At 44.3% G+C, this 14,965-nt stretch overlaps 2 protein-coding genes across 5 annotated transcripts in view; both read left to right on the forward strand.

Moving 5' to 3' along the window:
• alad (aminolevulinate dehydratase) overlaps positions 1–6,044 on the forward strand; it is a 38,875-nt gene extending 32,831 nt beyond the window's left edge. For all 4 annotated transcript variants that reach the window (XM_068012812.1, XM_068012814.1, XM_068012815.1 and 1 more), the window contains 4 exons: positions 14–101; positions 969–1,055; positions 1,807–1,936; positions 5,398–6,044. In XM_068012812.1, the coding sequence (XP_067868913.1) occupies positions 14–101; positions 969–1,055; positions 1,807–1,936; positions 5,398–5,459 (367 nt within the window). In that variant the 3' untranslated portion in view covers positions 5,460–6,044. The remainder of the gene's footprint in view (positions 1–13; positions 102–968; positions 1,056–1,806; positions 1,937–5,397) is intronic.
• Positions 6,045–8,919: 2,875 nt separating this feature from the next.
• Positions 8,920–14,965, forward strand: part of LOC137347811 (tubulin beta-4B chain-like) — a 78,428-nt gene continuing 72,382 nt past the window's right edge. The window contains exon 1 of the mRNA XM_068012818.1: positions 8,920–8,957. The gene's annotated coding sequence lies outside the window, so the exon portion shown is untranslated. The remainder of the gene's footprint in view (positions 8,958–14,965) is intronic.

Genomic DNA, 14,965 nt, shown 5'->3' on the forward strand with positions numbered 1-14,965 from the left:
CTTTTGCAATCAGTGATGCTGCCCAATCAAAGCCGGCCTTTGGGGATCGGAGATGTTACCAGCTGCCACCAGGTGCCAGGGGGCTGGCGATCCGAGCTGTGGTAAGTCCACGCCTGTGTAGTTGGAGCAGTCAACACACAAGATGAGTTTCAAAGTTAGAGTCCTCTATCTTGGTCTGAATCTAAGATTGTGTGAGAAGATCCCTGCCATTTCTGGCCAACAGTGCCAAGTTAACATTGTAGGAGCACCTTCAACACGCAGACTGCAGAGGTACGAGAACAAGGGCCCGTTACCATTTCCATAAGTAAGTGGAGTTAGGCAACAAATGCCAGCCTGGATGTGTGGTTGGGGAAGCTTACCGTGTAAATTGTACTCTTGTTTTCTGTATTTTTGCCAGGTTATATGCATATCAACAGGTGTAGTGGTTATGGTTCTGGGCTGGCAACCCGGAGTTCATGTGTTTAAATCCCACCACGTTTAGGTTCTGAAATTGAATGCAGTAAATCTGGAGACAGAATGTGCACTAAAGTTGTTCACAAATGAAGGAAAACTGCTGCTGGTCACGTCTACACAGTGACTTTTAATGCCTTCTGAAGTGAGCAAACCATTCCTTTGTAAAAGCAATTGCCAAAGGCCTACCATCATCTTTCAGGGCAGCTCGGATGGGCAATGACGTAGCATTCCAAGATCTCCCAACATCCCAAGAAGCAATGAATTGCAGGATCAATGTGCTAGGCTGTGGAAATGGGTTTGTAATGATGCATGGGCCCAAGCTAGCTGAGGGGCTTTCCAGGATAGAGTGCCATTGATGTTGAGTACTGTCATAATGATGTTAAAGGAAAAGGTAAATGATAGTGGGCAGCAATCCATGGCTCTTCCGCTCTGCTGGATTGTGCACTGTTGGGGCGTGACTCTGTCTGCGTGTTGGTGCATTGCTGGGATTAACTCTGATTGCTCCCTTGGTGCAGGACCGTGATGTGCGTGAGGGAGCGGACATGCTGATGGTCAAACCAGGAATGCCTTACTTAGACATTGTCCGAGAAGTGAAAAACAAAGTAAGTTTGTGCACATTCCTTCTACCCATTATGCTGTGGTGGAGTGGGGGGTTGGGGAGTTGTTGGGTTGGGTGGTGGACCGATTTCATGCAGGTAGCAAGCTGGGTTTATAGGGTTGGGGACCACCTAGCTGATCGTGGGCTGGATTTGTAGGATTTGGGGCCCCTTAGCTGATGGTGAGATGGGTTTATAGGGTTAGGGACCCATCAGTTGACAGTGGGTTGAGGTAGAAGGGTTCTTTTATTCCCTCTGCTCATTAGTATATTGACCCATAGTATCACAGGGGGCTGTTTGGCCCATCACACCCATGCTGCGAAGCTTAGCGTGAGGTGTTGGTTTCACAGGCACTGATAACCATTCATGTCCCTGCCCAATTGGCTGTCTTAATGTCCAAGTCAGTCAATGCCTGCTCCAAGTTGTGCCTGCTGTACATAGTGTAAATGAACTGCTGTATCTAGTGAGTCTGGAACTATCAGGCTCAGGAACTCCTCCCCATCACTTGCCTCACTGATATTGTTAGCATGCTCAAAAACTTCAAAGTAGCTGGGAAAAGGCAATTTAACATAAAGTTTAGAAAAGTGCGTGGCACAGGGCGATGAACAGAGCAAGTGTGTTAGTTCACTATGACCACTGACATATGGGGTGCACAATGCATCAGAATGTCATGATGACTTACTGTGAATTTAGTGATTTGTTGCAGTTACTGAATGCTTGATGCTTAGCAGTTAGTGATCTCCCTCTGTCCCTTCAGCACCCCTCACATCTATTGGCAATTTACCATGTCTCGGGAGAGTTCGCAATGCTGTGGCATGGAGCCCAGGCTGGAGCATTTGACCTCAAGACTGCTGTGATGGAAGCTCTGACCAGCTTCAGGAGGGCAGGTAATACTGTTAACCACACAAACAGCACTTCTTCCAGTGTGTTAGCCCCTTGCATAAACCAGGTCCCAGCACTGTGTCCATAGAAAAGCAGGAGAACGGTAGCATAGTGGTGATCTTACTGGACTAGTAATCGAGAGGCCTGGACTGATGCTCCAGTCACACAAGTTCAATTGGAATTTACATTCAATTAATTAATAAATTCTGGAATAAAAAAAACAGACTCAAGAATGGTGACCATGAAACCACCAGATTATCGTTAAAAACCCATCTGGTTCACTAATATCCTTTAGGGAAGGAAATTTGCCATTCTTACCCAGTCTGGTCAGGCTCCAGACCCACAGCAATGTGGTTGAGTCTTAACTGCCCTCTGAAATGGCCTAAAAAGCCACTCAGTTGTATCAAACCGCGACAGGAAAGACGAAGAATAAAATTGAACGGACCACCCAGCATCGACCTAGGCACCGGAAACGACGAAGGTGCACCCTGCCCAGTCAACCCTGCAAAGTCATCCTCACTAACAGAGTCATTACGGCACAGAAGGAGGCCATTTGGCCCATCGGGTCCATGCCAGCTCTCCAGAGCAATCCAATCAGTCCCATTCCCCCACTGTATCCTTGGAGCCATCAAGTGCCCATTCCAATTTTCTTTTGAAATCATTCATTGTCTGTGCTTCCAACACTCGCTGTGTAAAAAATTCTTCCTCACATTTCCCCCTGCATCTCTTGCCGCAAAACTTTAAACAGTGTCCCCAAGTGCTTGTACCATTGGCTAATGGGAACTGACTTTCTTTGTCACCCTTATCCAAACCTATCATAATCTTGTACAGCTCTATCAAATCTCCCTTCAATCTTCTTTGCTCCAGGAAGGCAATATAGATGGTCTGGTCAGTTGGACAGAAAAGTGGAAAATGGAATTCAGTCCAAAGAAGTGTGAGGTAATGCAGTTTGGGAGATACAACAAGGCAAGACAATACACAATAAATGGGAAGATACTGAGTAGTGTGGAGGAACAGAGGAACCTTGGAGTGTGTGTCCACGGATCCTTAAGATAACAGAACAGGTCAATAGAGTGGCTAAGAAGGCATGTGGCATGCTTTCCTTTATTAGCCGAGGCATAGAATCTAAGAGCAGGGAGGTTACACAACACTAGATAGACCACAGCTTGAGTATTGCATACAGTTCTGGTCACCACATTACAGGAAAGTTGTGATTGCACTAGAGAGGGTACAGAGGAGATTTATTAGGCTGTTGCCAAGATTTGAAAATTTTAGCTATGAGGAGAGGCTGGGGTTATTTACTTCAGAACAAAGGAAGCTGAGGGGTGACTTAATTGAGGTGTATAAAATTATGAGGGACCTACATAAACGTAAATAGGGACAATCTATTTACCTTAGCAGAGGGGTCAAAAACTAGGGACATAAATTTAAAGTAATTGGTAGAAGGGTTAGAGAGGAGATGAGGAAATATTTTTTCACCCAGAGGGGTGAACTTACTGCCTGAAAGGGTGGTCAAGGCAGAAATTCACCACACTTAAAAAGTACTTAAATGTCTACTTGAAGGAACTGTGGGGCTACAGATCTAGTGCAGAAAGGTGGGATTAGGCTGCGTAGCTCTTAGTTGACCAGCATGAACATGATGGGCCAAATGGCCTTCTGTGCCATACATTTTCAATGATTCTATCTAAAAGATGCACTGCAGCAACTTACCAAGCCTCCTTTGACAGCACCTTCCAAACCCGCGACCTCTTCCACCTAGAGGAACAAGGGCAGCAGACGCATGGGAACACCACCACCTGCAAGTTCCCCTCCAAGTCACACACCATCCTGACTTGGAACTATATCGCCGGTCCTTCACTGTCGCTGGGTCAAAATGCTGGAACTCCCTTCCTAGTACTGTGGGTGTACCTACACCAGATGGACTGCATCAGTTCAAGAAGGCAGCTCACCACCACCTTCTCTAGGGCAATTAGGGATGGGTAATAAATACTGGCCTTGTCAGCGATGCTCACATTCCATGAACGAATAGAAAAAAGTTCACAACAAGCTGTGTGCAGCACCATCTCCCTAAGAACATAGGCACCGGGGGAATAGGGAGTAATGAGTCACTTTGCATTGACTTTGACGTTTCTGATCTTTGGTCACCCAGTGCGGGGATTGGGGGGGTGGGGTGAGTAAGTTGGAGGACCTCCTTGTCGGTCTGCTCCTGGGGCCTGGCCAAGGTGGCCATCCATAGGTCCAGGTTGGAGGCAGTTCTTGTTGGGAAGGGGGGGAGCGGGTTGCTCTGCCTGCCTTTCTTCCATACCGTGTCCAAGTGGTTCTGAAGAAGGACTCCATGGTGTCTGCCGGTATGCGAGAAGCCTTCTGTGACCAGTGAGCACTGCAGTGACTGGAGTGTATGGTGGAGACTGGCAGAAATATTATTTAAATTTCCTCTGTTCTATGATTTTGTTTTCAATGAGTTGTGCCCCTTTAAAATAGAAAAGCAATCTCCTATAGAATGTCCAACCTAGAGCAGTTTCTGGTAGAATGATGCAATAGCTATGCCTGAACAAGGAGGAGAAAAGCATTCAGGGTTTCTGCTATCCAGTAAGCTGCTTCTTAACACTGGTGTGTGGATGGTCCCTACTATTTCCTGTCCTCTGCCCTAAAGGCACTGACTGTTGCTGGGCTATGGTTCAGTGGCTCTGGCCATTCTTTAGATGTGAACCTGGACCAGCATGTGATGATCAGCTATTCCACCGTGGTGGGCATCACTACCGCACATGCACTGCCATACACAATCTAGCAGAGATTAGTGGACAGGACTGAGGAGGAGCTCTGACTTAGTCTTGTTTCTCTTCAGTCTTTTGAAGTTGGCAGTTGCCACCTGACTAATAAGCTACAATGTACTCTGAGATTCAGGGACATTGAAAATATCTTCTATGGAGTCCACGAGCCGGGGCAGCACACACCTTCCTTGCATTCACACAATCAAGGCAATGGATACAAGAGTTTCTCAGTGCTCATTCACCTCTCAGTCCCTCCTGGAATGTTTTTACATGTTCTCGGTGGGACATTCTATAGGGGACTGGCTCAGGTGGGACATTCTACAAGGTACTAGCCCCAGTGGGATATTTGATAGGGGATTGGCTCAGGTGGAACATTCGATAGGGTTAGGGTTATTTGAGACATTTTGAATGCTCTTGAGGACATTGTATGGAGGTGCTGACTGAATTTCTCTGGTTCTCTGCTAATACATCTGCTGGACATTCTCAGGATAGTCATAGTGTCATTTACGGCACAGAAGGAGGTCATTCCTCTTGGTGTGCTCTGTAACAGTGACAGTCCCATCGTTCCCAATCCCCTCCCCCAACTACAGGAAGATGTGTACCAGCAGGTGGCTGCTGCTGGGCATAGTTTTCTAGTTAAGTGTTTATTTAAGGAGAATGGTAATGTACATCTGCGATGTTTATTCTGCTTGTAGGTGCTGATATCATCATCACGTACTATGTGCCACAGATCCTGAAATGGCTGAAGGACATTTGATGCTGCTCCATCTCAGACACATAACACAGCATTATGAAGAATTTTAAATCATATCCACAGACCTCCCCACTCCACTTCACCCCACTCCCCCCGCTCCCATTCACCCCACTCCTGTTCATGTCTGGTAGAACAGCTGATATTATACCAAATATGTGCTTTTAAAGCTGAACCCTTGTGTTAGACCAAAAACAGATTTTCGTGGAAATGTTTAGCACCTTTCTGATATTTAGTTGCATAATGTGTGTGAGTGGAAGTGAGCTGAGAGAGGTTGAAAGATTGTGCAGCTGATTGACTGCATTTCTGTTAAGTGTCTGATTTTTGTAAAGGATCTGTTGTGCATTGTGAACACAGAGCATCAGGGATCTTAAACTGAACGAATTGACAGGCTTTGTGAATAAATCATGTGACAGGGATTTTTATGTACTATGTAGGACCTGCTGCTGCCATGTGCCTTTCTGGATCTGACCATTCAATGTGTTTTAACACATGTTCTCAATATTACCTGTAATTTAAATGTGAAACCCTGGGAACAATTGCAAATGAAATAGAATCTTCTGTTTTAATAAAACAGGGTTGTTAAGAAGGCGTATGGTGTGTTGGCTTTCATTAACAGGGGGATTGAGTTTAAGAGCCGCGAGGTTATGCTGCAGCTCTATAAGGCCCTGGTTCGACCACACTTGGAATATTGTGTTCAGTTCTGGTCGCCTCATTATAGGAAGGATGTGGAAGCTTTAGAGAGGGTGCAGAAGAGATTTACCAGGATGCTGCCTGGACTGGAGGGCATGACCTACGAAGAAAGATTGAGGGAGCTAGGGCTTTTCTCATTGGAGCGAAGAAGGATGAGAGGTGACTTGATAGAGGGGTACAAGATGATGAGAGGCATAGATAGAGTGGATAGTCAGAGACTTTTTCCCAGGGCGGAAAGGGCTATCACCAGGGGGCATGATTTTAAGGTGATTGGAGGAAGGTTTCGGGGAGATGTCAGAGGTAGGTTCTTTACACAGAGAGTGGTGGGTGCGTGGAATGCGCTGCCAGCGGTGGTAGTAGAAGCAGATACGTTAGGGGCATTTAAGCGACTCTTGGATAGGTACATGGATGATAGTAGAATGAAGGGTAGGTAGTTAGTTTGATCTTAGAGTAGGTTAAAGGTTCGGCACATCGTGGGCCGAAGAGCCTGTACTGTGCTGTACTGTTCTATGTTCTATACTAAGAAACTAAATGCTGTTTACCCTGCCTCTTCCAGCTGGAGGGAATCATTTATTTTACGGTTCATTGTGTTTTCTTGCAATTCCCTGATCTATTTATAAAACAGTAGCTAAGTTTATAATATTCATTTTGGGTAGGGAGGTGTATTTTACATCCAGTGTTTAGGGAGGGAAACACTTTCTCCAGTTTTGTCACTGATTTAAGGTATCAGTGTTGCACACACCCAGATTAGGCACAGCACAGCCAGCTGTTAGGATGAACCTTTATAAAACACTGGTTCAGCTTCAACAGGAATACTGTGTCCAATTCTGGGGACTGCACTGTAGGAAAGATGTGAAGGCTTTAGTGAGCGTGCATAAAAAATTTATGAGATTGGTTCCAGGGATGAAGGACTTCAGTTACGTGGAAAGATTGGAGAAGCTGGGGTTGTTCTCCTTAGAGAAGAGAAGGTTGAGAGGAGCAAAAACAAGAAATGCTGGAACCACTCAGCAGGTCTGGCAGCCTCTGTGAGGCTGCCAGACCTGCTGAGTGGTTCCAGCATTTCTTGTTTTTATTTCAGATTTCCAGCATCCGCAGTATTTTGCTTTTATTTTAAGGTTGAGAGGAGATTTGATAGAGGTGTTCAAAATCATGAAGTGTCTGGATAGAGTAGATAGAAACTATTCCCACTAGTGGAAGTGTCAAAAACCAGAAGACACAGATTTAAGGTGACTGGCAAAAGAACCAAAAGCGACAGGAGGAAATACTTTTTACACAGCAAGTGGTCAGGATCTGGAATGGACTGATTCAGAGTGTGGTGGAAGCAGAAGGGAATTGGGTAAGCACCTGAAGAGAAAACATTTGCAGGGCTATGGGGAAAGGATGGGGTAGGGGATGGAGGGGAAGGAGGCGGCGGCACTAGCTGAGTTGCTCATTTAGAGAGCCTGCACAGGCTTGACAGGCCGCATGGCCTCCTTTTGTGCTGTAACCAAACTATGATTTTGTTCCCGCAGTATGAGTTTCAAGGCCTCCTAGACCTGGTAAAGTACAGCCAGTTGTTCCTGCAGTGACCATCAAGCACTCCCACAGTTTTCCCGGCTGGAGAGTCTAGAACTAGGGGACATAGTCCCAGGATAAGGGGTCGGCCATTTAGGATTGAGAAGTGGAGAAATTTCTTCACTGATAGGGCTGTGAATCTTTGGGATTCTCTACTTCAGAGAGCTGCGGATGCGAAGTTGAGTAAATTCAAGGCTAAGATTGATGGATTTTTCAATGCTAAGGAAATCAACGGACATGGGAATAGGATGGGAAGGTGGGGTTGAGGTCGAAGATCAGCCAAGATCTGATCAACTGGTGAAGCAAGCATGAGGGGCTGAATGATCTACTGCTGTTTCTATTTCCTGTGTTCTTATAGGAAGCTATCAAAACAGCAGGTGAAATATGCAGAAGTACAGAATTATAGAATGTACAGAGGAGATGTAAAAGAGGGGAAAAGAGAGTGCATGAGAAGAGATTAGTGGGTAACATAAAAGGGAATGCAAAACCCTTATAAAATACATAAATAACTAAAGGATTGTCAAATGAAGGGTGGGGCTCATTTGGAACCAAAAATATCTTTTTGTGGAGGCAGAGGGCATGGCTGGGGTATGAAATGAGTATTTTGCATCTGTCTTCACTTTTTTTTTCTTTGGCCTCCTTATCTCGAGAGACAATGGGTAAGCGCCTGGAGGTGGTCAGTGGTGTGTGGAGCAGCGCCTGGAGTGGCTATAAAGGCCAATTCTAGAGTGACAGGCTCTTCCACAGGTGCTGCAGAAAAATTTGTTTGTCAGGGCTGTTACACAGTTGGCTCTCCCCTTGCGCTTTTGTCTTTATTCCTGCCAACTGCTAAGTCTCTTCGACTCGCCACACTTTAGCCCTGGCTTTATGGCTGCCCGTCCGCTCTGGCAAACGCTGGCAACGGACTCCCACGACTTGTGATCAATGTCACAGGACTTCATGTCGCGTTTGCAGACGTCTTTAAAGCGGAGACATGGACGGCCGCTGGGTCTGATACCAGTGACGAGCTCGCTGTACAATGTGTCTTTGGGGATCCTGCCATCTTCCATGCGGCTCACATGGCCAAGCCATCTCAAGCGCCGCTGACTCAGTAGTGTGTATAAGCTGGGGATGTTGACCGCCTCGAGGACTTCTGTGTTGGAGATACGGTCCTGCCACCTGATGCCAAGTATTCTCCGGAGGCAGCGAAGATGGAATGAATTGAGACGTTGCTCTTGGCTGACATACGTTGTCCAGGCCTCGCTGCCATAGAGCAAGGTACTGAGGACACAGGCTTGATACACTCGGACTTTTGTGTTCCATGTCAGTGCGCCATTTTCCCACACTCTCTTGGCCAGTCTGGACATAGCAGTGGAAGCCTTTCCCATGCGCTTGTTGATTTCTGCATCTAGAGACAGGTTACTGGTGATAGTTGAGCCTAGGTAGGTGAACTTCATGTATGTCTTCACTACATAGAGTTATACAGCATAGAAACAGGCCCTTCAGCCCATCGTGTCCATGTTGGCCATCAAGCACCTATCCTAATCCCATTTTCCAGCACTTGGTCCATAGCCTTGTATGTTATGGCATTTCAAGTGCACATCTAAATATTTCTTAAATGTTGAGAGTGTTCCTGCCTTTACCACCCCTTCAGGCAGTGTGTTTCAGATTCCAACTACCCTCTGGGTGAAAAACAATTTCCTCAAATCCCCTCTAAACCTCCTGCCCTTACCTGAAATCGATGCCCCTGGTTATTGACACCTCTGCTAAGGGAAAAAGTTTCTTTCTATCTATGTCCCTCATAATTTTGAATACCTCAATCAGGTCCCCCCTCAGCCTTCTCTGCCCTAAGGAAAACAACCCTAAACTATCCAGTCTCTCTTCATAGCTGAAATGCTCCAGCCCAGGCAACATCCTGGTGAATCTCCTCTGCACCCTCTCCAGTGCAATCTCATCCTTCCTATAGTGTGGTGCCCAGAACTGTAGACTGTACACCAGCTGTGGCCTAACTAGCGTTTTATACAGCTCCGTCATAACCTCCCTGCTCTTATATTCTATGCCTCGGCTATTAAAGGCAAGTATCCCATATGCCTTCCGAACCACCTAATCTATGCTGCTGCCTTCAGTGATCTATGGACAAGTACACCAGGGTCCCTCTGACCCTCTGTCCTTCCGCGGGTCCTACCATCCATTGTATATTCCCTTGCCTTGTTCGTCCTCCCAAAATGCATCACCTCACTTCTCAGGATTAAATTCCATTTGCCATTGCTCTGCCCATCTTACCAGCCCATCTATATTGTCTTGTAATCTAAGGCTTTCCTCCTCACTATTTATGACACCACCAATTTTCATATCGTCTGCGAACTTACTGATCATACCTCCTATATTCACGTTTAAATCATTAATGCACACTACAAACAGCAAGGGTCCCAGCACCGATCCCTGCGGTACACCATTGGTCACAGGCTTCCAATCGCAAAAGCAACACTCAACCCTCAACCATCACAATCAGCCTCCTGCCACTAAGCCAATTTTGGATCCAATTTGCCAAATTGCCCTGGATCCCATGGGCTCTTACCTACTTGGCCAATCTTCCATGCAGGACCTTATCAAAAGCCTTCCTGAAGTCCATGTAGACTACATCAGCTGTTTTACCCTCATCTACACACCTAGTCACCTTCTCGAAAAATTTAATCAAATTTGTTAGACACGATCTCCCCCCGACAAAGCCCAAAACCCCTGACTAATCCCTGCCTCTCCAAGTGGAGATTAATCCTATCCCTCAGAATTTTTTCCATTAGTTTCCCCACCACTGATGTTAGACTCACTGGCCTGTAATTACCTGGTTTATCCCTACTACCCTTCTTGAATAATGGTACCACTTTCACTGTCCTCCAAGTCCTCTGGCATCTCCTATGGCCAGAGAGGATTTGAAAATTTGTGTCAGAGCCCCTGCAATCTCCTCCCTTGCCTCACATAGCAGCCTGGGACACATCTCATCTGGGCCTGGGGATTTATCCACTGTTAAGCCCACTAAAACTGCTAATATCTCCTCTCTTTCAATGCTAATTTGTTCGAGTATATCACAATCTCCCTCCCTGATCTCTACACCTACATCGTCCTTCTCCATACTGAACACAGATGAAAAGTAATCATTTAAAACCTCACCTACGTCCTCCTGCTCCACACACACATTGCCACTTTGTCCTTTTCCATAACTACCTTAAATCTTACGGAGTTATGGTCACTATCCCCGAGGGATGCTGCCATGTAGGAGTAAAGGAGGAGGCAGTAGAGGTATAGGATAAAAATAGTGAAAGAGGAGGTACTTAAAAGGTTGGCAGTCCTCAAAGTAGAAAAGTTATCCAGTTCAGATAGATTGCATCCAAATTATTGAGGAAAGTAATGGTGGAAATTGCAAAGGCTCTGACCATAGTCTTGTGGTCTTTCATGGATATGGGAGTGGTGCCAGAGAACTTAGTCAAGGTGGTAACACATTTTTCCTCCTGCGCTGCCCACCTCCTAAGTGCAGACATCACATTGATCTACGATCCCTGCCCTTCCTTTGCCCAAGCAGTCTTTACAGCTGCCTTCTGAGAAGAATGCCCTTTGAGGTCAATAATTCCAAACGTTCTTTGGGCTCACCTGTCTGAGCATTACCTCCAAAGTTCTGTTAGAAAAGGGAACAGCCTTTCCCCTCCCTGCACCCTTGCAGACTCCTTACCATCCAAAGATCTAGTTAAAAGGAATTGCCAAACAGCAAACATCAAATCACAACAGAAAAAGCAGGTGGCCCCTTTAAGATATAGCAGCTGCTCTTTTAACAGATTTACCATGGCTCAATCAGGTCAGGGGGTGTTTTGTAAATATTTAAATTAGGGGACAAGCAGACCCTGGAAGATTGCTTATCTGGACCCATGGTGTGATATGTACAAGCATATTTCAGGGTATGCTTCCCCTGTGATCCTCGAGGAAAGTCTCCTCCTGTAGTTATCTTTGTTGCTGGTGATTGTGTAAGCTGTAATCAATGTACTTCTTAACTGTATACTTTGCTAAAGTGCTCCTCGAGAAAGATGTGCAGCTGCAGTGGTGGGTAGTTTGGGTACTGCAAGTCTCCTAGGATGTTCATGGCCCTGCTCCTCTGGATGCCTTAGATGGCAAACATCCACTGCTGCAGCTAAACACATGCAAAATATGAGCCATTCAGTTGAGTGCCATTAGTTCCCACATTTAACATAATGCAATCAAAGTAAAAACTAACCATCATTAATTGCCTCCTTAATTAATTATGCAAGCTTCTAGCAGAGTGTGTCCAAAGGCACAAAGATGACACAACTTTCATTTCCTGTACAGCAAGTGCACAGTATCTGAAACAAAATGGGGGAATTGGAGGCAATAATTCATAGCGAAGAGCCAGATGTAGTTAGAATAACTGAAACATGACTCAAAAAAGAACAGTGTTACGACCAACCGTTCCTGCCACAATACGATTCTGATTGTGGTGGGACCAACGCACTGTTAATTCAATCCCGTCGCTCCACAGATTGGCTCACATATCATTTAAAACTTTCCAAATTAAAGACCCAACCAAATTGTACGATCTATTAACCCTCGAATGAGGCTAACCAAACCAGGTGTCTTTAAATCAATAAATTTACTCTTTAATTAGAATAACTACATTCTTAAACACCATGAAGATATAAACAACATTTAAAATAGAAAAAATTAGAGTCCTTGAAAATATACAGTCCAATGTTGCTTGAAGTCCTCACAGAATGTTGCTCAAAGTTCTCGCAGCCGTCCTATGGGGAAAAAAGTTCTTCCACGTAGAACAGTCCGTAGTCCAACTTCAGCAGTAGGTTATGCTTCCTTCTTCGGTGATAAATTTCAACAATTAACAACTTGTGAACACTTTCGATAGAATCAATCTCACCTAAGAGATTTTGAGGTATAAAAGATTGGCACAGTCTAACTACTCTTCAATTTAAATTACCAGAGATCTCTGTTTTGGCTTGACCTTTTTTAGAATTTTGAGAAATAATAATTAAACAGACTAAATTCCTATTCCTTCAGTTTAAATGGTTGAGAGCTCTTTTTCCAGGTGCTGTCAACACAGCTGTGTCTTCTGTCTATCTCTGTGTCTGTTGGAACAAACTGTCTTCCACTAAAAGCCAGTTCAAAACTGAATTGTAACAAATGTATCATATGAAATTCACTGCCAGTGGCTATATCTATGGTAATGAGAATGCATCCTTTAAATCGCAGTCTCTAAATGGTTGTTTTGAAGGCAATGAAAATGCACCTTCCTATAACTCCTGAGGCTTGCTGGTTCTTAAAGCAATACTGATCCTTTGCAAGCCTTAAAGGCAAACCGTGTATTTCCAAAAAAAAACTACAGGACCATGACAACAGGCAGTTAAATATTGCAGGATATAACGTCTTTAGAATGGATAGGGAATGGAGAATGTGCCTGTACTAATTAGAGACACCATAATGGCAGTAGGAAAAGGGAACATAATTAACACAAAGATAGAAAAATAATCCAATTGGAAAGAAGCTCAATAATTTCCATCTTTCCTGTCTGCGGCACATTATCGGTATATCCTGGTAGAACAAAATCACATGCGGAAAAGGCTTATAAAGTTGCCAAAAAAAACAGTAAGCCTGAGGATTGGGAGCATTTTAGAATTCAGCAAAGGAGGACCAAGAAACTGATAAAAAAGCAGAAAATAGAATGTGAAAGTAAACTGGCAAGAAACATAAAAATGGACTGTAAAAGCTTCTACAGGTATGCAAAAAGGAAAAGATTAGTAAAGACAAATGTGGGCCCATTACAGGCACAGACAGGGGAATTTCTAATGGGGAATAAGGAAATGGCAGAGAAATTAAACAAATACTTTGCATCTGTCTACACGGAGGAAGATACAAAAATCTCTAAAGAACCAAGGGACTAGCGAGAATGAGGAACTGAAAGAAATTTGTGTGAGTAAAAAAAAGTACTGGAGAAATTAATGGGACTGAATGTTGATAAATCCCCTGGGCCTGATGATCTACATCCCAAGGTTGAAAGAGGTGGCTGTAGAAATAGTGGATGCATTGGTGATCATCTTCTAAAATCTATAGATTCTGTCACAGATCCTGATGATTGCAAGGTAGCAAATGTAACTCTATTATTTAAGAAAGGAGGGAGAGAGAAAACAAGGAACTATAGACCTGTTAGCCTGATATCAGTAATAGGGAAAATGCTAAACTCTATTATAAAGGATATGCTAACTGGACACTTAGAAAATAATGGTAGGATTGGGCAGAGTCAACATGGATTTATGAAAGGAAAATCATGTTTAACAAACCTGTTGGAGTTTTTTTAGGATGTAACTAGCAGAATAGAGATGGGGGAACTAGTGGATGTCATTTAATTTGGATTTTCAGAAGGCTTGTAATAAGGTTTCACACAAGAGATTAGTAAACAAAATTTGAGCACATAGGATTGGGGGTAATATACTGGCATGGATTGAAAATTGGTTAACGGACAAAAAACAGCGAGTATGAATAAATGGGTCATTCACAGGTTGGCAGGCTATGATTAGTGGGGTACTGCAAGGATCACTGTTTGGGCCCAGTTATTCACAATCTATATCAATGATTTGGATGTAGGGACCAAATGTAATATTTCCAAGTTTACTGATGACACAAAACTAGGTGGCAATGAGAAGGATGCAAAGAGGCTTCAAGGGGATTTAGATAGGCTAAATGAATGGGCAAGTGCATGGCAGATGGAATATAATGTGGAAAAATGTGAAGTGATCCACTTTGGTAGGAAAAAACAGAAATGCAGAGTATTTCTTAAAAGATAGGGATTGGGAAAGGTTGATGTCCAAAGGGATCTTGGTGTCCTTATTCATAAGTCACTAAAAGCTAACATGCAGGCGCTGAAAGCAATTAGGAAGGCAAATGGTATGTTGGCCCTTATTGCAAGAGGATTTGAATACAGGAGTGAAACAGTCTTGCTGCAATTGTATAGAACTTTGGTGAGACCACATCTGAAGTACTGTGTACAGTTTTGGTTTCCTTACCTAAGGAAGGATATACTTGCCTTAGAGGGAGTGAAATGAAGGTTCACCAGATTGATTTCTGGGATGGCGGGATTATCTTATGGAGAGAGATTGAGGAGACTGGGCCTCTATTCTCTAGAGTTCAGAAGAGAGAGGTGATCTCATTGAAGCATACAAATTTCTTACAGGGATCGACGGGGCTAATGCAGGAAGGAAGTTTCTCCTGGCTGTGGG

Source organism: Heterodontus francisci, chromosome 32 (genome assembly GCF_036365525.1).
Source record: "Heterodontus francisci isolate sHetFra1 chromosome 32, sHetFra1.hap1, whole genome shotgun sequence".
In the NCBI taxonomy this organism is placed as follows: domain Eukaryota; kingdom Metazoa; phylum Chordata; class Chondrichthyes; order Heterodontiformes; family Heterodontidae; genus Heterodontus; species Heterodontus francisci.